We start from the raw sequence: 25,693 nt of genomic DNA, 5'->3' as shown, positions 1-25,693 counted from the left end.
CAGTTGGCTTCATTGTTCATTCTCTTTTTTTTAAGATTTTTTTATTTATTTACTCGTGAGAGACAGAGAGAGAGAGAGGCAGAAACACAGGCAGAAGGAGAAGCAGGCACCATGCAGAGAGCCTGACGTGGGACTCGATCCAGGGTCTCCAGGATCACGCCCTGGGCTGCAGGCGGCGCTAAACCGCTGTGCCACCAGGGTTGCCCCATAGTTCACTCTCATTTGTGGGACTGCACAAACCAGTTGGCCAAATTTCAGGACTCAGTAAATTCAAAGAATTGAAAGTTCATTACATTTTTCACTTTTGTCCTCAAATTTCTTTTCGTATGATCTGTTGGGCAATCAGTTTTTCTATTGAAATACACTTCTAACCTTTGTCTAGGTTATGGAGAGAATGTTTCCCCAAAATTCATATTTAAGCCTTACTCCTCTTTCTAACGTGATAATAGTATTAGATAAGGTCATAAGATAGAGGTTGTAAGGATTAATGCTCTTATAAGAGTCACTAGAGGGACACCCGGGTGCCTCAGTGGTTGAGCATCTGCCTTTGGTTCAGGTCCTGATCCCAGGGTCCTGGGATTGAGTCCCACATTGGGCTCCCTGCAAGGGAGCTTCTCCCTCTGCCTCTACCTCTCTCTGTGTGTATCTCATGAATAAATAAATAAAATCTTAAAAAAAAAAAAGAAGAGTCACTAGAGAGGGGCATCTGGATAGCTCAGTTAGTTAAGTATTCATCTCCTGATTGTGGCTCAGGTCATGATCTCACGGTCGTGATATCTCAGGGTTGTGACATTGAGCTCCCGGTTGGGCTCTGCACTGGGCATGAAGCCTGTCTCTCCCTCTGTCCCCTACCCTGTTTGTACTGTCTTCTCTCTCAAAAAGACAAACAAAAAAGCAGTCACTAGAGAGCTTGCTTCCTCTGCTCTGCTCTCCACCATGTGAGGACACAACGAGAAGTCTTCAGTCTACAACCTAGAGGAGGGCTCGCACCAGAACCCACCCCATGCCGACACCCTATCTGACTTCGAGCCTCCAGAACTGTGAGAAATAAGTTTCTGATGTTTATAAATCACCCAGTCTGTGGTATTCTGTTATAGCAACCCAAACAGACTATGACAGTTTACATACATTCTGTTGTTTCGTCTATAGTTCATTAAATATCAGCTAAAATAATTAAATCATTTTTCTCATTAAGCTGAAAGAAATGTTGACATTTTGTGAAAATATTCATTAAGGCCAAAATGCTTAAAACATGTTTTTGAAATGATTAACCACTCTGTTTGTTTCCATGACAGTGAACATACAGAATTTACTGATTTCCAAACTGCTTTTGAAGCTCTAGCAGCACTTCAAGCTGTCCATCAAGGTTTGAATTTCTTCATGTAATTTGCAGTTCTTTCCGATCTTTGATGTATGATAGTAAATACAGCATATTGAGAAAAATATGAGACTTGCTTGACTTATATCTCGTATTGCTTTATCCAAAATTAATTAAACTTGATAATTTAGTGCCAAGTAAATACATCCAAATTTTTTTCTAAACTTTTGGCTGAAACCCCAGACTCTAATATTACACTGGTACTTTTTGTACAAAATCCAATGGCTTTTTTTTTAATTGTTGTAAAATACTCCAATGACATCTTTATGGAAGTATTTTTCAGTGAATATAATTTTTCCTGCCCACAAGAAGTTTCAATACATTGTATAAAATATGGCTCTCAATGCCTTAAGATCAACAAAAACCATTATCTTCAAAATCTTGACATATGTATTTTAAGCAAATTATTAAAACATCTTTAAGTAAAACAAATGAAGTTTCTCTGATGGTGATTTAAAAGTATTTGCCTTGAGAGAGGGGCTAAGGGTTGAAACAGTTGCCAGTGGCCAATGATTTAATCAATTATGCCAATAGTAATGAAGTCTCTGTAAAAACCCAAAAGGACAGGGTTTGGAGAGCCTCCCTGTTGGTGAAGCATAGATTTGGGGACAGTGGCCCACCTGGAGACTTCTGTGCCCTTTCCCACATATCTTGCCCTACGCATGTTCCAATCTGGCTGGTCCTAAGTATGCCTTTCTAATCTAGGAAGTAAAAAATTAAATGAACTGCTTTGATTTATGTTTTCCAAAAAGTTGTTTTCTCAACTATGAGTGGGTTCATAGTACCCATATTCCTATCAATAGCATTATTTAGAAATTCTATTAAATACTTTGATTAAAATGGCCAAAGTATATAATGCCAAAGATTTCACTTGGACAAGTGGGTTTTGTTTTGTTTTTAGATTTTATTTATTCATGAGAGACACAGAGGCAGAGACACAGGCAGAGGGAGAAGCAGGCTCCATGCAGGGAGCCCAATGTGAGACTCAATCCCAGGACCCCAGGATCACACCCTGAGCCGAAGGCAGACTCTCAACCACTGAGCCACCCAGGCGTCCCGCACTTGGACAAGTTTTAACACCATCCTGATGAAATACACACTTAGTACTCTAATCTTTTAACACATACATTTTGAGCACTATTTGCATCCAACATTTCTGTCACTAGCAATAAATCAAATTATTGGTTGGAAAAAAAATCAAGTTATTTTTCACTCCAGAACTATAGATTTTATATAATAAAGTTCATTTTTATTTTTTTAAAGATTTTATTTATTTATTCAGGAGAGAGAAGCACAGAGAGAGAATCAGAAATATAGGCAAAGGGAGAAGCAGGCTCTGCACAGGGAGCCCGATGCAGGACTCGATCCCAGAACCCCCTCAGATCATGACCTGAGCCGAAGGCGAATGCTCAACCACTGAGCCACCCAGACATCCCAACAGAGTTTATTTAATACAAGTTTCATTTTGTGCAGATTCTTGCACAGCATCAAAAACAGAAAACAGGTCCAGGTTGGGACACACTACTATTATAATTCCTTCTTTGTTCTGCAGATTAACAGGATTCTTGTTTATTACATTTAAAAGTCTTAAAAAATTTTATCAAGATTTTCTCTCTTCATTCTAGGTATTTGTTTTTAAAATTTTATAATAAAATCTTAAGCAAATACATATTCAACTACTTTCAAAAATATTACAAAGTGCCGAGAATAAAATTATTTTAAGCCAGTGATTCTCCTAAAGTAATTAGTATTTTGTTAACATGAGCAACTTAGCCAGTCCTATCAGTGACACTGGTCAAACTATGTCATGAATATTTCTTGGATACAGCTATATTATATATTGAATACAGCTACATCGTAATTTACAGCTATATTAGGAGGCCCATTTTCAATCTCACTAGTAATCCTAAAACTATCACCAGTAAGTTTACATTAAAATTTATATTAACTAATTGTAACATTTACCACAGTTACTATAATACTATTTACCATTAAGTGTTTTAATATTTTGATCATCAGTATGGTGCAGGATGTGTACTGCACATCCAGGTGAAATCAGCTCTGGTCTACCTGCTGGATTCAGTCCAGGGGCTGCCAGTTTTAGCCTCTGACCAAAACTCCAGAAGAAATTATCAGTGGGTCCTGGATCAAAAGATGGGGCTGCATTTCAGAAGCAGCTCTACAAGAATAGTCCATGGTCACTTTTTTGTGTGCGGGATGGATATCAAGAGATGTCACACCTGGACCACTTCACTAACTGAAGCTACCTGCCTGCCTCTGGTGGTCATCGTAATTTCCCACCCCCGGGTTTGGTTCTCAGAAAAGGACTTCCTGTCCTATCAAACTTCCTAAGGCAAAGATCTGCAAACCCGGCTACATCCTAGAAATGGGAGAAGGGGGGGTGCAAATAGACATAGCAATCCCTAAATTAATATTACAAAAAAGCATCTTGCCACACCTGCACCTCCAACTTGCATCAGTTCAGGTCATGATTTAGCTCCCTGAAACCTTCTCTCATCCCCAGCCAGCGTCGCCCACCTCCTCTCCCTCTAAATGACCACAATATAAAGTGTCTCGTTCCTCTTGTACTTCTCACATGCTACCCTGTAATTACACATGGCTCGAAAATAAACTCCAAACTTCCCGTCTAGCGTACCTTGCCCCAATCATTATCCCCCACGAACATTAAATCGTAGTTTCCCCTTCACAGGGGCTATGCCCCAGCCAAATAGGGCACCTTCCAGCACAGATCCTGGGCGGTCATAACGCCATGCCTTGCTCAAAAAGTCTTTACTGGGAGCACCCTCCTCCCTCTTTTCTTGTCGCCGGAATCCGTCAAGGTCTGACACAAAAGCAACTCTCCCGGGAGGCCCTCCGGGGCTCCCCAGCGCGCCTGCTTCCGAGCTGCCCAGTTCTCCGACCGGCGTCTCGGCTGCCTCTCCGGGAACTCATCCCAGTGGTCCTCAGAGGGCAGGGACCCGGGACCCGGGACCCGGGACCCGGGACCCGGCAGGAGTCATCTCCGACACCCCGTGCCCGGGCAGGCCTCCGGGTTTGCAGAACGGCTCAGCCAGCGGGGGTGTTCGTTGGCCTCACCAGCCGGGCACCTGCCAGCCGCTGGCCACTTCGGTTTTCCCCGGGACACTGGCTCCCGATCAAAGGAGCTCACGCTCTGCCCACTGATTCAGAGTTCTAGTACTAGGAAGGGCACAGAGTGACCGGGGACACCGCCTTGCTCCGGGGCTGCAGGCTTCCGCCCTTTGCCTCAGTTTCTCCACCGGCCGCACGCGCCCAGCCTGCAGAGCCGTGACGCACGGGCACCCGCGCTCCGGCTCGGGCAGGTCGGCTCAGCCGCACACTTCCGATCCCGGCGTGCCCCGCCCGGCGTCTCGCACCCTCTTCCCGCAAGGCCCCAGGCGCCCAGGGGCATGCCGGGAGTTGTGGTCTCGGCGGCGGCGGCGGCGGCGCCGCGCCACGGCCCGCAGCGCGTGGCAGGAAGCGGAAGCAGCTTGCGGCCCGCCCCCGGCTCCGCCTCGCGCCGCGCCGCGCCGCTCGCCGGGGTGCTAGCACTGACGTGTCTCTCGGCGGAGGTGAAGCTCTCCGGCGCGGGCTGGGCGGCGGGCAGCGTCGCCTCACTTGGGACGGAGTGGAGCAGGAGCGGGACCCGGAGTCCTAGCAGCCGCCGCCATGGCGAGTGAGTTCCCCAGGCAGCCCCGGCAACGCCGGGAAGGCCCAGATCCCCCTTCCCCTCACCGGTCCGGGCGAGTGGCCAGCCCTGGGCCCGCCCAGGTCGAGGCGGACTGAGGCGCCCCCCTCCTCGGGGGGTCCCCGCGCGCCCCGGCCCTCCCTCCTCGGGGGGGGGTCCCCGCGCGCCCCGGCCCTCCCTCCTCGGGGGGGGGTCCCCGCACGCCCCGGCCCTCCCTCCTCCGGGGGGGTCCCCGCACGCCCCGGCCCCCCCTCCTCTGGGGGGGTCCCCGCGCGCCCCGGCCCTCCCTCCTCCGGGGGAGTCCCCGCACGCCCCGGCCCTCCCTCCTCCGGGGGGGTCCCCGCGCGCCCCGGCCCTCCCTCCTCCGGGGGGGTCCCCGCACGCCCCGGCCCTCCCTCCTCGGGGGGGGGTCCCCGCACGCCCCGGCCCTCCCTCCTCCGGGGGGATCCCCGCGCGCCCCGGCCCTCCCTCCTCCGGGGGGGTCCCCGCACGCCCCGGCCCTCCCTCCTCCGGGGGAGTCCCCGCACGCCCCGGCCCTCCCTCCTCGGGGGGGGGTCCCCGCACGCCCCGGCCCTCCCTCCTCCGGGGGGGTCCCCGCACGCCCCGGCCCCCCCTCCTCCGGGGGGGTCCCCGCGCGCCCCGGCCCTCCCTCCTCCGGGGGAGTCCCCGCACGCCCCGGCCCTCCCTCCTCGGGGGGGGGGTCCCCGCACGCCCCGGCCCTCCCTCCTCGGGGGGGGGGGGGTCCCCGCACGCCCCGGCCCTCCCTCCTCCGGGGGGGTCCCCGCGCGCCCCGGCCCTCCCTCCTCCGGGGGGGTCCCCGCACGCCCCGGCCCTCCCTCCTCGGGGGGGTCCCCGCACGCCCCGGCCCTCCCTCCTCCGGGGGGGTCCCCGCACGCCCCGGCCCCCCCTCCTCCGGGGGGGTCCCCGCGCGCCCCGGCCCTCCCTCCTCCGGGGGAGTCCCCGCACGCCCCGGCCCTCCCTCCTCGGGGGGGGGTCCCCGCACGCCCCGGCCCTCCCTCCTCCGGGGGGGTCCCCGCGCGCCCCGGCCCTCCCTCCGCGGTGGGGGGGCGTCCCCGCGCGCCCCGGCCCTCCCTCCTCCGGGGGGGTCCCCGCACGCCCCGGCCCCCCCTCCTCCGGGGGGGGTCCCCGCGCGCCCCGGCCCTCTCTCCTCCGGGGGAGTCCCTGCACGCCCCGGCCCTCCCTCCGCGGTGGGGGGGGGGGTCCCCGCGCGCCCCGGCCCTCCCTCCTCCGGGGGGGTCCCTGCACGCCCCGGCCCTCCCTCCCCTGGGGGGTCTCCGCGCGCCCGCCCCGGCCCTCCCTCCTGGGGGGGGGGTCCCACGCGACCCCGTGCGTGCGCGGTCGGCTCCCCGAGTCGTCCTCACCCTGGGCCGAAGGCTTCCCCAGGGACGGGGCCGGGGAGAGTTCCTACGTGCCCTAACTCTGCTTTTGTCTCTCCCATCAAAGTCAAATTTCTGGAAGTTATCAAGCCCTTCTGTGTCATCCTGCCAGAGATTCAGAAGCCGGAGAGGAAGGTAAGTTCCCCAAATCGCTGTCCAAGAAGGTTTGGTGAACTGTCAGGGCGCTGGAAGTTTACAGTACAATTAAAAATGGCTTCCACAGGCCAGATGGAAACTTGTCTCCCATCCCTCCCTCCTGGAGTGTAGTTGTGTATACTCCTGGGCTTGTTGGAAGGTGACCTGGTTGTGTGGGAATTTCCACGAAAACCATGGTGCTTTATTTGGAGCATCTTTTGTGGCTGTTACTCCAGCAAACAAAGCCTCCAGTTCGCCCTGTCCCAGAAGTGGATCTCTGCGATGAATGAATGAGGCCTCACAGCTTCAGGGCACCCGGATTGAGTTACCTTTACTTCTTCACTTCCAACAAGCAGTGCTTCCTGGTTGGTTTTGTTTTGTTTTGTTTTTTCCAGGGGAAGCTCTTAGTATGCATGTGCTAAAGCTACGTCACTTCATCCTGCACAAATGAATTAGGACTGTGACAGTCTCCATAAATGGTACAGAGAAAAAAGGCATTTTGTGAATGCTGCTTTTTACAGCACACACATTAAAACATGAGAAGATAAAAATGTAGAACCTTTATCATAATTTCTGCTCCTACACTGCTACAGCCCAGGATAGTGAGTGTTGCCAATGTTAGTGAAGCTGTTAAACAGCGAGGAAGTTTTATTTAGATTCTTGCATTCAAGAGAATGAATAGTAAAATATTTTTGTCTTTAGGATTTTTTTCAGGCTATTCATGCATTCACATATACATACCTTACTTGACATCAATATGGACATTTATGTTCTTGAAGTCTACTTTTTTTTTTAAATTTATAATGATGTTGTATAAGTGCTGCACATACATGCTACCCTTGATGGGCAAAATACAAAGTTGTTCCCTCCAGCCCTACCCCCAGCATAGTAGAAAGGGTACAGCTCTGTAGGTAGATGAGCCTAGGACCCAGTCATCACAAACCTCTTAATAGCTGTCTGACCTTGCCCTTGTAAGTGAGTGTGATAGATGGAGCAATGGAAGTAAGTTTAGCAGTGGCTCAGGAAGGGATTAACTCTGGAAGATATGGTTGCTGATGGTTTTAGTGGAAGAGTATAAGTTTTTTGAGGAGAGGGAAAGGAACTTGAGGTATAAGGAATATACAGTGCACAAAGCAGACGAGCAGCTGGGAGGGTGTTAGCTGTAGTTCTGTATTGTTAGAACCTGAAGGGTCATGGGGAGCAGGGGAAGGGCCAGCTGATTAGAAAATGTTTTGGAAGTTGGTAAAATTTAGAGGCTTTTGCAACAGAGGGTGTCTGGGTGGGCTAGGAGATAAGGACGGATTCAGAAGCTATTTCAAAGGTAATGTAGACAAGCCTGACATAAAGAACTTTGAAGTTTTGCTATGAATTTGGCTGCATCCAGGAGAGGAGACTTGGTTATTAAGAAATGAGAAGTCTTATGAAAATTGGCTGCTTTTTTTCCCTATAATGAATCCTTCCAGCACAGGCATTTGTGTTCTGGTTAGCCTGAGGTGGTGTTGCCTTCCCTTGGCCTCCTAATTCTTGGTGCCATGAGATGACAGGTGGGAAGGGGAGCATTCTCCAGAGGAAGAGGGGTTCTGTGAGCTCACTCCAGCTTCATGTGGAGCATCTGACCCTGGGTGCCCACCGCCTCTGTGTAGCAGTCTCGCTGGGGCCTGCCTAAAGTGGCAGTCACGGAAGACCTCAACTTCTGACCAGAAAGCCAGACTGACTCAGAGCCCACGTAGACTTCAGAGTTGTCTTCCCCTCCAGTTAAAAAGTACTTTTCCAGAGCACAATTCTGTTCACTTAACACTGTTGCTCAGAAGTATTTCTGGTATCAAAAATCCTCAGTCCGCACAATAATTATGTTGTTTTTAAGCTCTTTCAAGCCCTTCTTGTAAGATAGGCAGCAAGTAGTAGGGAAGGCAGTCAGTTGTAGAGGCAGAATACCTGGAAAAGCTGCCAATGCTACATGGTACCAGAAGGCTCTTGGGCGAGCATTCTAGATTTTTCTGATGGCACTTGCTAGCCATCTATAAAATGATGCCCAGTAGTCACCTGGCTTACCTATATACCCAAGAGATGTGAAAAGCCTTAAGTATCAGTGCTATTAGTAGGCAGTGAGTACATTAAAGGTGCAGCTCTCCTTGCCTCCCCCCCACCCAAGTATTTTTTAATACGTTGTTTTACTCTTAATTCATAGCAAGTACACTGTCAATCCTATCACACGTTGCAAATTAGTCAACTACAGAATTGCAAGGTTTTTTTTTTTTTTTTTTTTTTTTAATTTTTATTTATTTATGATAGTCACAGAGAGATAGAGAGAGAGGCAGAGACACAGGCAGAGGGAGAAGCAGGCTCCATGCACCGGGAGCCCGACGTGGGATTCGATCCCGGGTCTCCAGGATCGCGCCCTGGGCCAAAGACAGGCGCCAAACCGCTGCGCCACCCAGGGATCCCCAGAATTGCAAGGTTTTATCAACTTCAAAAGCTTTTTGAATGAGAAGTGATCATTTCCTGATTGTAAGGACTGGTCTGGGTTAGGAATTCCTTGCTGTTGCAACATTGTTTGATCTGGGGTCTGATCCCAAACTGTTAATGCTGGTGGTTAAGAGCACAGGGCTTGCTCTCATAATTCATTTCAGCTGTGGGATTTGGGAAACATTAGCTTTCCTAAGACTCTCTCTTATTGTAAAGATAACACTGTGTGATACGAGGATCCAGTGAGATGGTACATGTGAAGGTCTCTGCTTAACTGCCTTGTGTGTAGAAAGCATGCAATACATGGATTTAGGTTTCAGTGCCTGTTTTTGGTGCATGGTTTGGCGTGTTCAAGGCTCACTTCTCTGGTGAACAGAGAAAGGGGTCCGATTCATCATTTCTGTTAATTTGCTAATGTAAATAACTGCCTTAATGTATTCTCTTCCACTATAGATTCAGTTTAAGGAGAAAGTGCTATGGACTGCAATTACCCTCTTTATATTCTTAGTATGCTGCCAGGTAAGCGCAGTTCCCCTTCCAGAATTGGGGTGGGGATGAGAGCAGGCTGGAGGTAAATATGCTGACTCTTTTTCTCTGCTTGTTTCTAGATCCCCCTGTTTGGTATCATGTCTTCAGATTCAGCTGACCCTTTCTACTGGATGAGAGTGATTCTGGCCTCTAACAGAGGTAGGACTCTGGCCATCCGCACCTCTCTGCAATGTGGATTTGACTGGCCTCCTTCAGTTAAATTACAGGCTTTGGCTTTATGTGGAATTCAGAGAGTCTTAGGGAAGAAAGTTCGTGTACTGTGCTGAATAGCCTGAGCAGATGCCCAATTCATATCATCACATTCAGAATTGCATTTATTGCAACACAAAACCTGTAATAACAAGATAAGTCTAGGTTATAGAGGATAAAAAGAACATGGAAAAACTAGAATGTTTTTTAAACAACTGAAATGATGACATTTGTACGGATCTTTCTCCTGTTTGGATAACATTCTTTAGAATGTGTGATTTATTTCCAAACCACATCTTTTTCATATCTATAGGTTATGTATACATGTCAAAAAAAATACATAACGATGTTTTGTATACTCTAACCCATTACCTATGAGGGGAGGATTTTGAATGTTTATGTTGATACTTTTGATTAACTCGCTTTTTAAACATAGTTCAAATTAAGTTCTAAATCAGTTGGAAGTATAGCTCATTTTAGCATAAAGGAAATAGAGGTTTATTCACAACTAGATATAATGGTAGAGACCTTCTTTCCAAACTTTGGAAATTATTTGAATGTTATCCTTTCTTATTAAGTGATGAAGAGACGAACCTTTCTTATCTCTGTAAAACCAGAATGAATATGTTTGGACTGAATTTAAATGCAGTCATCTGTTTAAATGCCACATGACTTCCTAAACAGAGTAAGATGTTGCCTAGCAGACTGAACAGAATGAATTGAATTATACTCTAATTGTTGATATTTTGGGATTATTCTCGAAATTAAATGCTGCTGGCAAACTGAAACTAGAGTTGTATACATGGTACACTGTCAAATTTTGCTCATTCATTTTCTTAATAATGTGTTGCTTTTCCAAGCTCATACTGGCTGTGTTTTGCCTTCACCTTTCTTCAAGGCACATTGATGGAGCTGGGTATCTCTCCCATTGTCACCTCTGGCCTCATCATGCAGCTCTTGGCTGGTGCCAAAATAATTGAAGTTGGTGACACCCCAAAAGACCGAGCCCTCTTCAATGGAGCCCAGAAGTGTAAGTGAGATTTTGAATAATGTTCACATGTCTGTAGGTGAGAATTCAAATTTGCTGTCAGGTTGAGGGCATCAAAACAGGTTTTTTTGTACATGGTAACCTCCTTGGCCCACCAACCCTGTAGGTGTACTGTGGGCTGTGTTAGTGAGGGAGCACTTGGACAGGCTGGACAAGGCAGGGAGGAGGGTGTCATGGGCCTGAGATGCCGTGTGATCAAGGGGAAGGAGCAAGGCTTTGAGATCTCCCTCTCCACTAGCCACAATTTCCTTAACCACTTGAAGGACAACTTCAGAGTTGTTGTGAGAATTCTGTTGAACAGTGTGTGTAAAATTTCTGTCAGTGCCTAGCATACAGTAGTTATGCAACAAGTGGTGTTTTCTCTCTTCTGGGAGTTTGAAAGGCTTCAGCTCAGGAGAAAGGGATCCTCTTGTACAGCTCTGCTCTTCCCTGTCTCTGTCATTGGACAGAGTTTGATGACTGCTCTGAAGTTTCAGCCTCTTCATCTGTAAAAATGAGGTTAATAATGGCATTTCCTTTATAGCAAATAACGTGTTACTGGTAATTGTAACCAGTCTTCAGAATTAACCATGTGCGGCCTCTGGCTGTGAAGTGAAATGTATTAATTAGGAAATGACACTTGGAGTTGCCTACACAGCCACGTTTTCCTCCATGTTTTACAGATCTTCTGAAGTTGGTCAGTAAGTGACCGAGTTAGAAAGACTAACTCAATTCAAACTTGTCCATTTCAGGCACAAATCAGGATTTAAAAATAGATACATGTTACTTTTCAAAAGCACAGATCAGCTATTTTCTTTTCTCTTTGGTCTTGGACAGTTTGTTGAAATTTTTGTTTTAAGACATCAGTTTTATTAGGTACTTTTTTAAAAACTCAAATGGAAACTATCTGATAGACACTTTGAAGTAAAATTGTATGTTATGTGCAAACTAAGCAGAAAAGGTGAAATTGAATCCTAAATCCATCTAGTATTGTGGAACCAGTAAAAACCTGTGGATTCCATTATGCCAAACAACAGAGTCTAATGAGCTACAAGAAGCAAAGACACATGCAGAAGGGAAACTGTCTCTTCAGCCAGAAGAGCTTTGTGGCTGAGGAAATGGGACTAGTAACTAAATTGACTGCATTGTGAGGCTTTTCCTTTAAAAGCACATTAACTTACAAGCTGGGAAGGGATCACTTCATCTCAGAGTTAATGTTCAGTGTTCTGGAGTCTAAGTGGCAGACCTGGGTGATGGGTCTGAAGAAGGCCCAGCCAAGGAGCTCTCCAGAGCCCAAGCGATCTGACCAGAGTTTGGGTGCTACAGATCAGCACTCACCAGATCACATACGTCTGGATGTCGTCTTCCCTTGTGCCCAGACTCACCTCTCATAAGAACCAAATTAGTATGTTTCTGGGTTTTTTTTTAAGATTTTATTTATTTATTGAACACAAGCAGGGAGGAGAAGCAGAGGGAGAGGCAGGCTGCTCGCTGAGCAGGGGGCCCAAAGCAGAGCTTGATCCTAGGACCCTGGGATCATGACCTGAGCCAAAGGCAGACACTTAACCGACTGAGCCACGCACGCATCCCAGTTAGTACATTTCAGCTCTTTCTCCTGCTGCCAGTGAAAGGAAGGTGAATTTAGGAGACGCTGAAAATGAAGAGCTTGTAGGCTAATGTTAGAAGGCATATGAGTTCTCTTGTACTTTGGCTATGGGGCTGCTGAGTGTTCCCTGACCCAGCTCTTTGTGGGCAGTGTCCATATTCATCCCCGTCATCCTCCTTTGTGCCTGGCCACAGTAGGTGTTCCATAACTGTTCTCTCCAGAACCGTGTGGCATCCCACTTGAGAACACCATTTTCTTGTGATTTCCAGTATTCGGCATGATCATTACCATCGGCCAGTCCATCGTATATGTGATGACGGGAATGTACGGAGACCCTTCTGAAATGGGTGCTGGAATCTGCCTGTTAATCACCATCCAGGTAATTGCTGCTCTGATGTATCCCCCTCACACTCAGACTTCCCCAATAACAAATCTGAGGCATGCATAAAAGAAGCATGAGAAGAAACCAGAGTACCTATGGTTGCCTTTCTGAGTTCACCAGAGGAAGGCTCTACTCTCTGAGGTCTGCTCTGCTTCTAGCATTTAGATCGGAGAAGCTCGTTAATGCAGAAGGAAGGACCCAGGCCCTTGAAGAATAGTAATACATAGTCTGTTTGGATTTCTTTTTTTTTTTTTTTTTCCCCTTTTCATTTTAAATTTTTACAGCTCTTTGTTGCTGGCTTAATTGTCTTGCTTTTGGATGAACTTCTGCAAAAAGGGTACGGCCTGGGCTCTGGAATCTCCCTCTTCATTGCCACTAACATCTGCGAGACCATTGTTTGGAAGGCGTTCAGCCCCACCACTGTCAACACCGGCAGAGGTAAGGGCCCTGGCCTTCCCTGGGGACAGGGTTTAGTAAAAAGTACCAACATGCACAAAGCAGGAAACAAGTTCTTTTGTTCCAAGGAAGGATTATGTTAGTTTTAGGTACATCTCTTCTGATTTTTTTTTTAATTGATGATAACGTTTCTTTTTTTTTTTTTTTTAATAAATTTTTTATTGGTGTTCAATTTGCCAACATATAGAATAACACCCAGTGTTCATCCCATCAAGAGCCCCCCTCAGTGCCCATCACCCAGTCACCCCCACCCCCTACCTACCTCCCTTTCTATCACCCCTAGTTCGTTTCCCAGAGTTAGGAGTCTCTCATGTTCTGTCTCCCTTTCTGATACTTGTCTCCATTTCTGATAAAAATGAGTGGGAACACTCATTTTTTCTCCTTTCACCTTTATTCCCTTTCACTATTATTTATATTCCCCAAACGAATGAGACCATATAATGTTTGTCCTTCTCCGATTGACTTATTTCCGTCAGCATAATATCCTCCAGTTCCATCCACGTCAAAGCAAATGGTGGGTATTTGTCGTTTCTAATGGCTAATATTCCACTATATATATAGACCACATCTTCTTTATCCATTCATCTTTCGATGGACACCGAGGCTCCTTCCACAGTTTGGCTGTTGTGGACATTGCTGTCTTCTGATTTTCCTGTGTTGTATCTGCAGTTTTTGTTTTTTAAAGTAACCTCTACAGAATTTTTTAAACATAGATAGGTTCGTGCTCATAAAGGTGTATAACTTGAATTTTTCATGTGAATATTTCATGGACATTTGCCATGCTGGAATACATAATTATGCCTCCCTTTTCTTCAGCACAGCATGGACTTCCATTGCACAGATGAAGCAACATTTATTATAACCAGTCTTCTTGTGATGGACATTGAGGTTGATTTCACTGTTGTTGCAACAGTGAAATAGTGAACATCCTCACACGTTCATCTTTATATATCCTGGCAGTCGCTCATAGTGAATAGTTTTCTAAAAATGAAATTCTGGAACCAGTGCACTTGGCCATGCAAGGGACAGTTTTGGGAAAGAGGCCTGAGCTTGGAACTCACTGGGTTTAAGTCCTGAATGTTGCTGATGATAGTTTTGTGGCCTTGGGGACAGTTTTGGGAAAGAGGCCTGAGCTTGGAACTCACTGGGTTTAAGTCCTGAATGTTGCTGATGATAGTTTTGTGGCCTTGGGCCCATTCCTCTGACTGTGAGCCGTGGGTGCCATGATCATTGAGAAATAACATAAAATTCTATGATGCCTGGCTCGAAGTAGATGCATGTTGTATGTAAGTGTTCTATGTTATATGCCTACAAAGAAGGGAAATCTTGTTACAGGGAGTGTTTTTAATAAAACTTTCTAAGCACTTAGGGAAGTGTGATGTATTAGGAAAATCAAGTTTTTTTCACCATGAAATATGTTATTTACTCCAAAGAGCCCCATGAGAAACAAAGGTTCATGCATATTTGAGTATTTTTATTTGAATTGAATGTTGCTGGAAACAGTCCCTAGCCCTCCAGAGACTACTTGATCTCATTAGTGAGACTCAAAGTAGGTCCCTGGACAAATGAAGGCCACATGCACCCAATAGATCACAAGGAAAAGTGTAGCTTGCCATAGGAAATGTCAGAAGAGCCTCAGAGAAGAGGGGACAGGAGCAAACTTGGTTCCTCCCTGGGCACTTCCTGGAATTTTAGGAAATCCAGCACAAATTGGAAGAACCTAGAGGTTAAAAGGCAGGGTGTTTTTAGGGGTGAGTGTGAAAAGGCAGGAGGGGTCGTAGGGGTTCAGGTGTGTGAAGACAGTCACTATAACTGGCCTGGGGGCACCCTGAAGAATGAGGGATACTGGAGTGGGGGCTGGGGGACCAGGAGAGGAGGAGTCAGTAAAGGCCAAGGCACCACCTTCTTTCAGAAGCAGGCCCGTGAGGCAGTGGGGTTTAGAGCATGGAAGGAATGATTCATCCTGGATTGAAGGGGAGTATGGGGAGACAACACAGCCCGGTAGCTGTTCCGTTGTTCAACTTTGACAAACCAGCCTTTCATGGGAAGCACAGGGCGAGGGCATGAGGAGAAAAGAATATATAAGAGACAAGACAAAGGAGGTGGTTTTTTTCAAGGGTGATGGAAAATCAAAGAGCAAAGTTGTTTGTGGCTTTGAAATAAAAGTGTGGCACTGTTAACTGGGAGTGTTTGGGACTGAGCCGGAGAGAAGGCATGGCCAAGAAGGCTCACTCCAAGCCATGTGTGTGGGCAGCAAGTGTTGTCATGAGAGCTGTGGGGTGAAGGAGTAGGGAAGACTGGGGTCACGATTGCTGAACCCTGGAGGAGGGCAGAGGTCCTGAAGATCACAGGGCTGAGAAATCAGCATGGCAGCACACCTGGAACCCTGCTGTGGTGTGGCTTTATGCACATGGAAACACGTTCGTGACCCTGACCCTCTCAGGCCTGGAGAACAGCCTGCCATTCGTTGGGCAAATGGAAGTAGCAGGGACCGTACAGGTACATATGTGCCTCTGCCCCTGAAGTACCTCTAAGCACTCAGAAGCTCTGTCTTGTTCCCAGAGATGCAGCAGGGGTGAATTTTGAGAAACGATTATGTTAAAAATTAAGAGGAGAATTAGAGCTTAACCCTGGCATTGCCCTTCTTTTAGCAAACCCATACCCAGCACCTCTGAAGGGCCAGGGGCCATACTCAGCACTGGGAGTACGAAGTAAGCTGGATGCTCCCCACGTCAGGTGATACAGCAGGCACCACAGGGGACAGCAAGGCAGAGAGAGATGGGAATGCCGGGACGGTTGACATGGGCTTAGTCTGGGGGTTCAGGGAGACCGCCTCTCAGCCTCCGCCACTGCTCCCTGTTGGAACAAAGTCCTGCAGAGGGGAGAGAGCCTTGCAACTGGGGGGGGGGGGGGGGGGCTGTCCCATGTGGAGGGAAGAGGCAGGTGCAGAGGCCCTGAGGTAGGAATATAGCTGGTGTTCAAGGCCGGTGTGGAATTAAAGGGGAGAAGAGTCAGAGCTGAGATTGGGGGCCTAGGGGTAGGTAGGGATGGTGCTAACAGAGGGCATGAGGGACAAATTCATCCTTCCCCAGCATCATCCTCTGTAAAGTCAGCTCTTGTCGTGGCTCCAGCTCTAAGATCCCTGAACCCTGTACACTGGGAAGGCAGGATACTACTTTCACGAGCCTGGGAGGAGGGATGAGAGGAGACTGAGGACAGCATCGGGGTGAGGTGAGGAATTACAGGTGGGACAGCATGTCTCTTTCAGAGAACCCACATTCCAGAAGAGGTTGGTGGTGGTGCCCATTAGATGGCTTAAAGTGTCGTCTTGAGATAGTCCAGGAAAAGCAGCAGGTGTCATATGGTAGAAACTTGAGCCAATGCCATAGCGGGACAGCCTCAAGGCAGAACTCCCACTGCTGTTACCAGTACCCCTGTACCTGCCCTTGGAGACCTTGGCTCTAGACACGGCATTAGCCTCATGGGTGTGTGCCAGACTTCTGTCGAGATAGAATGTCCTGGGTTAGCAAAGATGATGCAGTAATGCAGCGCTCTTGTTTTTTGCTTAACTTTTGTTTGTTTAACTCAGGTGAATTTCTCCTAAATTGAGATACCTCAGGGCACCTGGGCAGCTCATTCGGTTATGCGTCTGCCTTTGTCTCAGGTCATGATCTCAGCGTCCTGGGATTGGGCCTGTGTCAGGCTCCCTGCTCAGCAGGAAGGCTACTTCTCGTTCTGCTTCTTTTGCTCTCTGTATCAAATAAATAAATCTTTAAAAAAAAAAAAAAATTGGGGAAGAAGGAAATAAGGAAAGAACGAAAAAGAAAAAAATTCTAGGCCTTCCTCATGCCCTGTGCTCCCCAGGGTCCTCTCACTTGTCAGCTCTGCTGCTTGCGCCTCAGGTCAAATTCCTATTCTCACTCTCTTCCTTCAGCCTCTGGTAAGCTCAGTCGGCTTCACGGCCATGGTTTTCTGGCTCTATTACTAGCCTGCCTCCTTCTACACCCTCTCGGGGAAGGGAGTAAACTCAATTTGGATCTGCCATATGGTGGGCACACATGTGGTCCATTCTACTTGGCCATCGGTGTAGGGAGCAGAGCCCGAGCCCTGCCTTGTAAGGGGTGGCCTGCACCTTGGAGCTGCTGATGCTCGGACTGCCGGAGTGTTTCCAGGAAGAGGATGTGGCAGCGTGGAGTCCCCTCCTGGGTGGAGGTCCCCTTCAGCTGGAGTTCAGCAGACCCTGCCTTTATGATTTTGTAATTGCGTGTCATGCCGCATAGCTGATAGCCATTGACTCAAAGAATTGAGATCAATTAATCCAAAAGGTAGAGGAGCCCATTTCTGCAAGTTGCAATCTTTACAAAAGAAATAGAAGGGAGGAGAGAACTCTCTCCCTGTGGTTCTGGTTCATTTCTGGGAATGGTAGGACTTACTATTTTTGGCCACTAAGATCTTTAGAGCTAAATTTAGTTGGTGGTTTGTTTCTTTGCCTCATGTCTTCCTTCGCCAACAGGAATGGAATTCGAAGGCGCCATCATTGCACTGTTCCATCTCCTGGCCACACGCACAGACAAGGTCCGAGCTCTTCGAGAGGCCTTCTACCGCCAGAATCTTCCCAACCTCATGAATCTGATCGCCACCATCTTTGTCTTTGCAGTGGTGATCTATTTTCAGGTGCGCCCAGATCTCAGCATGGCAACTTTTGACTGTCTGCATTGAAGTGTCATAGTGCCTTGGTGTACAGGTCCCACACCCACACCACATCTCGTACTGAAATGAGATGGCGTTTTAAGGATGCAGGTCCTGTGCGAGCGGGACAGGTGCCTCCCACTGAGTCGGGACTTGCTAGAACTAAGCGCAGTTGAGGCAGAGCTAACATTTCTGGAATTGTATTTCTTTGGGTTGAGCCTGTCAGCAGATAGAGAAACTATATTTTTAAGTTCTTAGTTCAAGAGAAGTGAAAAGTAAGCAAACTGTAACACCTCGTCTCTGTCTTCCCCAAAATTTGTATCCTCATTGCAGGCAGGAACCTCATCTTGGGAAAGGCCTTCCTTTTACCTTTCAAATCATTAGTCTGTGTGTCATTTGTTTCTGAACAAGAGACCTGAACCGCTGGTTGCTTTTCTGTTGTCGAATTAATCTTTGTATTTTTTGATCAGCTACTTTGTATTCTAATATTTATTGACAAGAAGAGACAGCAGTTGAGAGAAGCTTGTTAAATGCTTGTTGGAAAGGTATTTAAACCAGGCAAATGGTTTGTCTGAGGAGCAAACAGTTCCATTCCTTTGGCTAAGACTGAGATGCCTCATTACTAACAAGCAGACTCTTTAGGGGCTTGGCAAGTATTTGCATTTGAAGCATGAAGATTTTATTTTAAATCTTAGATATTCTGAGCCCTGTTCTACACACTGGGAGTTTGTGAAAAAGACACTCTTCCTCCAGAGGTTTCAGATGGGGAGGTTGTATTCTTAAAAAGCTTGGCCTTTTTGCTTTTGATTAGAAACCTCCTGAACAGCTATTCTGGAGTGTGAGGCAGGTGCTGTAGTGGCATCGTCTTGGGGCCACTGAAAGCATAGGCGGGGAAGCACTGCTAGGTTGGGCATGTGTCCTTCAGGCTTTTCTGTATATTCTACACAGACGTGGCTATAACATGCTGGACTTTGGGTTTTGACAAAAATGGGATGATCTCTGCTGGGCTTTGGTGCATTTTTAAGCCAGTATTTCTGGGAGCCTTCTGTTCATAGGCTCCCAGATGCAGAGATGGGTGAGGCAGACGATCAAGAGCCCTGGAACCGATGCTTGGAGCCAGCTCCCTGGCACTGTCCCCTGCCGAGCTGGGCTTCTAGGCCTTGGGCTGGATGAGGCAGTGAAAGGCATTCTCTTTTTGGCTTCTCAGGGCTTCCGTGTGGACCTGCCCATCAAGTCAGCCCGTTACCGAGGCCAGTACAACACCTACCCTATCAAGCTCTTCTACACTTCCAACATCCCCATCATCCTGCAGTCCGCCCTGGTGTCCAACCTGTACGTCATCTCCCAGATGCTGTCCGCCCGCTTCAGTGGCAACCTGCTGGTCAGCCTGCTGGGTACCTGGTCTGTAAGTATGGCTGCTTGAGGCCATCAGTTTTAGCACCTGAGCAGCTTGCATGATGTGCTTCCATGCATTTTGCTCATGACCCAGTATTTCACCCATAGATATTTTCCAGTCATACCTAGTACAAATCCAGCACGTTCAGTTCCCTTCTCGGTGAGGAACTGTACTACGGGCACTTGAGCAAAATCGTCATCTTTGTTATCTGCTCAGAGCTACTTTTGTCCTGATGCTGAGATGTTAAGAAGTGGCCCTCACAGTCTTTCTGCATGTCCTTTCCAGGATACTTCTTCCGGGGGCCCAGCACGGGCGTACCCAGTGGGTGGCCTTTGCTACTACTTGTCCCCTCCAGAATCTTTTGGCTCCGTGTTAGAAGACCCTGTCCATGCTGTGGTGTACATAGTGTTCATGCTCGGCTCATGTGCGTTCTTCTCCAAAACCTGGATTGAGGTCTCAGGCTCCTCTGCCAAAGATGTAAGTATAGGTAACAGGAAGTTTCTAGAGAGGTGGTTAAACCAGGAAGGAATAGTCCTGACCCATGATTGGTCTGAGGGGTGTCATTCTAACTAACCCTCTTGCTAAGAAAGCAGGCTGTGAACACCGCAGAGGTTTCATCCTCATCACTGAACCATCAGTGGCCAAAGATAAAGCCCCGTGGTAAATTGGCGCTCGGTTCAGGAAGCTGGGGCCGCCATGTGTGGTTAGGCTTTGTCACGTGCCTGCGGCACAGAGTTCCTATGTAAGCATTGAGGGTGCGGGAAGAGGAAAAGCTGGGAGTGTTGAGTCCCACCAGGAGCCCTCTGCCTCCTCTTGGAGTTCAGGTTTCAGATCTAACATCATCTCCTTGGTGGGCGTCATGCAGGTTGCAAAGCAGCTGAAGGAACAGCAGATGGTGATGAGGGGCCATCGAGAGACTTCCATGGTCCATGAACTCAATCGGTGAGTGCTGGCCTCCCAGTTCCCAGACTCTGCTCTGTGGTTTCCTTCCACACCAGGCCTCTGGATCTGGCTTAGGGATTTCTGTCATTAACTCCTACCCTCAGGTAACAGGATAGAAAAGACTCCCATGTCTCTAATTCTTGATGAGCTTGCTAGATGCTGGAGACAGGCTAGAAGGATAAATGCATAGTCTCTCTCCTTGAAGAGGCAGCCGCCAGGGAGCGAGAAGCAGCACACAACCGGAGAGCACAAGAGGGTGTGGGAAAAGTGTGGGCTGTGAGCCAGCCCCTGGGGCACAGGCCTCACTGCCCCCAACGCCTGTGTCCAGGGGGCTGGTGCCTGAGTGCAGAGGAGCACCGAGGCAAGGTGAGCCTAGTGAGAAGGGGCAGCACCCAGGATCCCTTGAGGAGCGTATTGCTACAGGCAGACCCATCAGAAGGAGAGAAGGCTGACCGCCGAGAGGCTGCTGTGGGAGTTGGGGATGGGGGGTGTCCCCAGTGCCACAGGAACTTGGGACGCAGAGAAGAGGCTGGCCAAAGCACTTGGTGAACAGCTAAGTGTCAGGGTATGGGGGAGGAGAAAGCTCCAGGCTGGGCCTTGGGGTGTTCATGTAGCACTTGGCCATCTGCACCTCCTTTTCGCTTATCGTGGAGCTGCCTCTTGGGCAACGGGGGTGCCAGTACTAAGTATCTCAAGCTTTTCAAGCCATCAGCCCCTGTCGTGACTATTTGTTTCCTCCACTGCCACTGGGAAGCAGCCACAGACAGTACATACACGAATGAAGGAGGCTGTGTTCCCATAAAACTGTTGACCAGGTCAGATGGCAGACCAGGCTTGTCTGCCTCACCTAAAGGAAGCACCCAAGGGAAAAGCCAATGTTGGAAGTTTCAGGTGGTTTTCAGATCTCTAGCAGGAGCATTAGGCAATTTCATTCAGTTTCTTCATAAGATTCTTCTGAGGCCTCTAGATTTATACCACCTCCAGTTGTAATAGATTGCAAACCACTTAGAAAATTTTAAATTTTCTACTAGCCACAGAAAAAAGGTAGAGATCTAAAACTAACATTGTATGTAGGTTATATCTTAAAAAGAAAGTAATAAGAAACTGATTGAATTAAATGTAATGATCATATTTTATTTAAATCAACATGTTTAGAATGTCATTTTAACTTGCAGATAACATAAGCTAAAACATAATGAGGTATTTTACATTCTTGTCTTCAAAACTTCATGTGATGTGTTCAGCATCTTGGTCTGGACTAGTCCCATTCGATTAGCCACATGTAGCTCACGTGGCACTTACTGGACAGCACAGCCCTATTCTAGGCCATCGAAGCGTAGGTGCAGGTGTAGGGAGGTAGCAGAGTGACTTTGGAGTCAGGTTTCTAATAAGCAGTGGGCATATCAGATGGCCCAGCCCCTTCCCATGGCCAGGCCGGGGGACGGGTCTGCATGGTGGCCTGTGGCTGATGGGTCCCCTGCTCCCCAGGTACATCCCCACAGCTGCAGCCTTCGGTGGGCTGTGCATCGGGGCCCTCTCCGTCCTGGCCGACTTCCTGGGCGCCATTGGGTCTGGAACCGGGATCCTGCTGGCAGTCACAATCATCTACCAGTACTTTGAAATCTTCGTAAAGGAGCAGAGCGAGGTCGGCAGCATGGGCGCCCTTCTGTTCTGAGCCAAGTCTCCCTGGACCAAGGAGAGGGGCCCTGCATGGAATTGCAAGGGAGGGGAACAACGACACCTCACTGTGGGGTGCTCATCGCAGGGAGTGCTGCCGTGGCACCGGGACTTTTAATAATGTTTTTGAATTTCATATTCTTTCATTCCACTTTGTAAAGTGCTAGAATTTTTCAAGTTTGAAATTTTGCTTTTTATTCTGGCATTGGCAAAAAAGAACGGTAGAAGAGAGATTTTCTTGAGCTGACTGCCAGAGGTGGGGATGGTAAATGTCCCCAAGTGTCCATGTAACTTTTGTTTTAACCTTTGCACCTGCTCAGTGCCGGAGGCGGCCGCAGTGGTCTGAGCTGTTCCCCCACCAAGGGGATGTCTTTTTGGTTAAAAGCACAAACCTCGTGGCAGTGTTTCCGTCGTTGCCATAGGGCACGAGGCTAAGAGCAAATCATGTTTTCTGGTGGACGTGGGGGACTCGGTCATGAGTCCCTGTCACAATCAGGGCTAAGAATATCTGGCTTCAAACTGTTTCTCTGGAAGACACCATTGTTTTCCCTTTTATAAGTAGTTTTTTTAGGAGTAAGCCTCTTCCAAGAGAAAGGGATGAGTTTTCCAGAAGACCCTACTGGGCCATCTGTTGATTTTTCTGCATGTGCCTGTTGGCTGTTGTCATTGATTATTCTGGTCAGGCTTTGAGGCTGAAAAGCATGGACTTTGCTTGGCTCCCTCATGTCTGTCTGTAATCGGTTTGCGTCCTCTGAGCGAGTGAGCGAGGCCAGGATTTGCCAGCCTAATAGAGGTGCGCTCGGCCAAGCCCAGTGGACGTTGTATGGAGGAGCCTTGAAGTGATGTGTGTCTGTCCAGTCCTTCTGGTTGTCGCTGGACGGGCCTCCCACTAGCCCCTGGAGGGAAAGACGGCAGCCCAGCTTTCACAGGTCACCGCTACCTCCCAGGCTGAGAACTTCCCATCGTGTTTTTAGCACTTTTTATATCGTGCCTACGACCCAAATGCATGTAAAGTAAATGACCAGATGCCACCCGTCTCCTCTCAACTTCCATCAAAACCGCCCCGCAGAGAGGAGGGTGCAGGCCCCAGATCCGTGGTGAAATCTGGGTCAGAAAGCTTAGGTTTTTGTTTTGTTTTTAGTAAGTGGCTCCAGTGTTTGATATGAAAAGACTCATGATTGCGTCTAAAGTGAATTGTGTTTGTAGTATCGAGACCTAGGTTGTAGGCATCAGAACCTTTTCTGAGGCCTGTCGGGAGGCTCCTTGGGGGACAGGCAGTGCTGGGCAGCAGGGACAGCAGTCGGGCATTGTGAGCCTGAGGAGTTCTCCTTGGAGGATGCCCCAGTTCTAAGCAGGGAGCACCTGAGACCCCACCAGCAGCAGGCACACAGTGGCCTTTGAAGCACAGAGCCACAGTCACCACTCCATAGTGGCAGCAAAGCTGGCACCACCTAAGTCCGACTTCCTAGGACACCTCACTAGCAGCGCTAACCAGGAAACAGACCCACCAAGGGCAAGAAGCGACCTGCCTACAGCACCCCCAGCAAGTCAGCAGCAGAAGCAGGCTGGGCCCGACAGGTCTGTCGACCCCCGTCCAGTCCAGGGCACTCCACCAGCTAGCTCACACGTGGCCTTGTCAGACCCAGTCCTGAGCGAGACTCACTGCCTCCCTGCAGCACCGGCAGTGGGGCTCCACGTGGTCCGTGGTCCGTGACCGCGGTGGGGGGGCCAACCCCAGCTTCCAGGGGACTGTCACTGTGGATGCCAAAACGGCATAACTGAGTGAAGGTGAATAAGTGACAAATAAAGGCAACTGTTTTCGAGCCATTTGGTTATGTTCTCTTGGGTCTCGGCTCCCAGGAAGGCTGGCAAGAGAAGAGCTGGATGTCCTTCGGGCGTGTGTGGGGTGTGATCAAGCCCTGGCCTCACCTGGGTGCAAGGTCCTCCTTACAAAGGCATTTTGTCCTGGTGGTGGGGTCAGCTGCGTGCCCAGAGTCTTAGTGAAGGGAAACTTGGGGGCCAGGCTGGGCTGGGCTGGCGTGCAGGCCGCCCTGAGGCCTTGCCAAGAACGGGGGAAAGGACCAGGGTAGCATTGCCCTTGGCTGTGACCTCCGGCATCCCCGTACATCCAGTCACCGGTCAGCCAGACCCATGGCTAAGCCAGGAGTGTTTCCAGCCTGCCCCAGACCCCAGCATCCTGTGGGTGGTGGCAGCAGACAGGATGGTGCTCCCCTGGAATGGGCTGTGCAGAAGGCTCCCCGAGGGTCTCCACTCCAAGGGCAACAGCAGACTACATTTCCAGGGTAACAGGAGACAAAACTCCCCTCTCACCTGAGTTTTGGAGCCAACAGGCTTGTCCCAGACAGCCTCGCCCAAATGCTCTGTCACGGCCCCAGCCAGGCGCTTCCCGTGACTCCCAGGGACAGGTGGGCCTTCCCTAGCTGGGTGGGCCAGGGGACAGCCTTAGGCTTCATCTTAAAGAACTTCAGATTTCTGAGGTGGCCTTGGGCCGGGGCAGGACGTACCTCGGGGCCCACCAGAGGAACAGGTGTCCGAGCACTGCCATCACCACCAAGCCTTGCGGCAGGCGGCCCCGTGCCCCCTCTGGCCTGCTGGCCACCGGGACAGCTCAGACCCAGGGCAGGAGCCAGGCAAGTAGACTGCGGAATGCCCGGGCCAGCAGGAGACCCGGCCGTGACGCCCAGAAACTCAAGTCGGGAGCTCCCCGCCCAGAGAAGCACCTCATGCTCTCGTGGCCATGACCGTGGCTCACCTGAGGCAACGTGGGGCCGCCTCCTACCAGGTGGGAAGGCCTGTTCTTTCCCCTTGGGGCTGGCCCTGTGCTGGCCACTTGCCACAGTGACCTCTGTGTTCCCCCACCCCCAAGCCACAGGAGGCCTCGGAAGAAACCACTTTCTCCCCATTTGGTGCAGAAAGAGGCGTGGGGAGATGCAGTGTGACCAGATGTCCCACAGCCACCTAGTGGCAGTCGAGATGAACGAAGCCCAGGACACTGTTCCTACCCCAAGCTCCCGTGTGGCTGCTGGGCCTGCCTAGGGTACCTGTGCAGGTACCTGTGCGAGGGGCGTCACTGGGGCCGGGATGAGGGCTTCGGAACCCGCCCCCTCCCAACAGCTTCCTCTTGCTGAAGTCAGCCAGGAGCCTGCCCTTGTCTGGCCCCGCAGCCCACGCCCGCCAGGCTAGAAGTCCTCAGGAGCTCAGGTTCAGGGGGGAGGAGATGCTCGAGCCTCCCATCTCTGCCTGAGAGATGGGCCGAGCCCTAGGGGGGTGGGCATGTGACCACTGTCCAAGCCAACACTCGCTGTGAACTCCCCCCCCTCCCATGCCTGGCTCTGGAGAGTCCCAGGAGTGCCCGTTATTGGCAGTGCCTACCTCACTCCCCTGCCCCAAACATTCTGGGGCTTTCCATCACCCTGCCCCAGAGCCTTTGGCCAGCACCCCTCCACATCACCACTCTCTGCATCCAGCATCCAGCATTGGGCCCCTTGGGGTAAAGGGGTCAGGAGCGGATCCTACCCTTAGCAGGCTCGTGCCCTAGCACTGGTTCTGCTGCGTCTGCCAAGCCTCTGGGCTCTCCCCGGGTTCCCCTCAGTGCTTGGGGTGCCTGACAAATTCCTGTTCATCCTCCAAAGACCAGCTCAGCAAAGCTAGAAACGTCTAAATGCCCATCAGAAGAT

At 49.6% G+C, this 25,693-nt stretch overlaps 1 protein-coding gene and 1 long non-coding RNA gene across 3 annotated transcripts; both read left to right on the top strand.

Moving 5' to 3' along the window:
- The first annotated feature begins 828 nt into the window (after positions 1-828).
- LOC121494267 lies at positions 829-1,445 on the top strand. The gene is made up of 2 exons (XR_005988776.1): positions 829-1,040; positions 1,296-1,445. It is a non-coding gene; the product is annotated as an uncharacterized LOC121494267 (long non-coding RNA).
- Positions 1,446-4,903: 3,458 nt separating this feature from the next.
- Positions 4,904-23,818, top strand: SEC61A1 (SEC61 translocon subunit alpha 1). Of its 2 annotated transcripts, XM_041763150.1 has the most exons (13): positions 4,904-5,072; positions 6,549-6,616; positions 6,853-6,981; positions 9,536-9,601; positions 9,691-9,769; positions 10,719-10,850; positions 12,723-12,832; positions 13,120-13,273; positions 17,805-17,965; positions 19,188-19,385; positions 19,662-19,853; positions 20,242-20,318; positions 21,807-23,818. In XM_041763150.1, exons 3-13 carry the CDS (start codon positions 6,907-6,909, stop codon positions 21,991-21,993), a joined length of 1,431 nt encoding a protein of 476 aa, XP_041619084.1. In that variant the 5' UTR covers positions 4,904-5,072; positions 6,549-6,616; positions 6,853-6,906; the 3' UTR covers positions 21,994-23,818. The 2 variants fall into 2 exon arrangements, with proteins under 2 accessions (XP_041619084.1, XP_041619081.1); XM_041763147.1 differs by lacking the exon at positions 6,853-6,981 and having other exon boundaries at positions 4,905-5,072.
- Positions 23,819-25,693: the final 1,875 nt, after the last annotated feature.

The sequence above is a fragment of the Vulpes lagopus genome, chromosome 7, assembly GCF_018345385.1.
Source record: "Vulpes lagopus strain Blue_001 chromosome 7, ASM1834538v1, whole genome shotgun sequence".
Lineage (NCBI taxonomy): Eukaryota > Metazoa > Chordata > Mammalia > Carnivora > Canidae > Vulpes > Vulpes lagopus.
This window is presented reverse-complemented; position numbering and strand designations above follow the sequence as displayed.

What these genes read in the sequence shown, in the direction of transcription:
- SEC61A1 (XM_041763150.1), top strand. Translation starts at nt 6,907, where the DNA reads ATGAGGCCTCACAGCTTCAGGGCACCCGGATTGAGTTACCTTTACTTC. An exon ending in CAGTGGTGATCTATTTTCAG is followed by an intron (nt 17,966 to 19,187) that starts GTGCGCCCAGAT and finishes TTGGCTTCTCAG; the next exon opens with GGCTTCCGTGTGGACCTGCC. An exon ending in ATGGTCCATGAACTCAATCG is followed by an intron (nt 20,319 to 21,806) that starts GTGAGTGCTGGC and finishes CCTGCTCCCCAG; the next exon opens with GTACATCCCCACAGCTGCAG.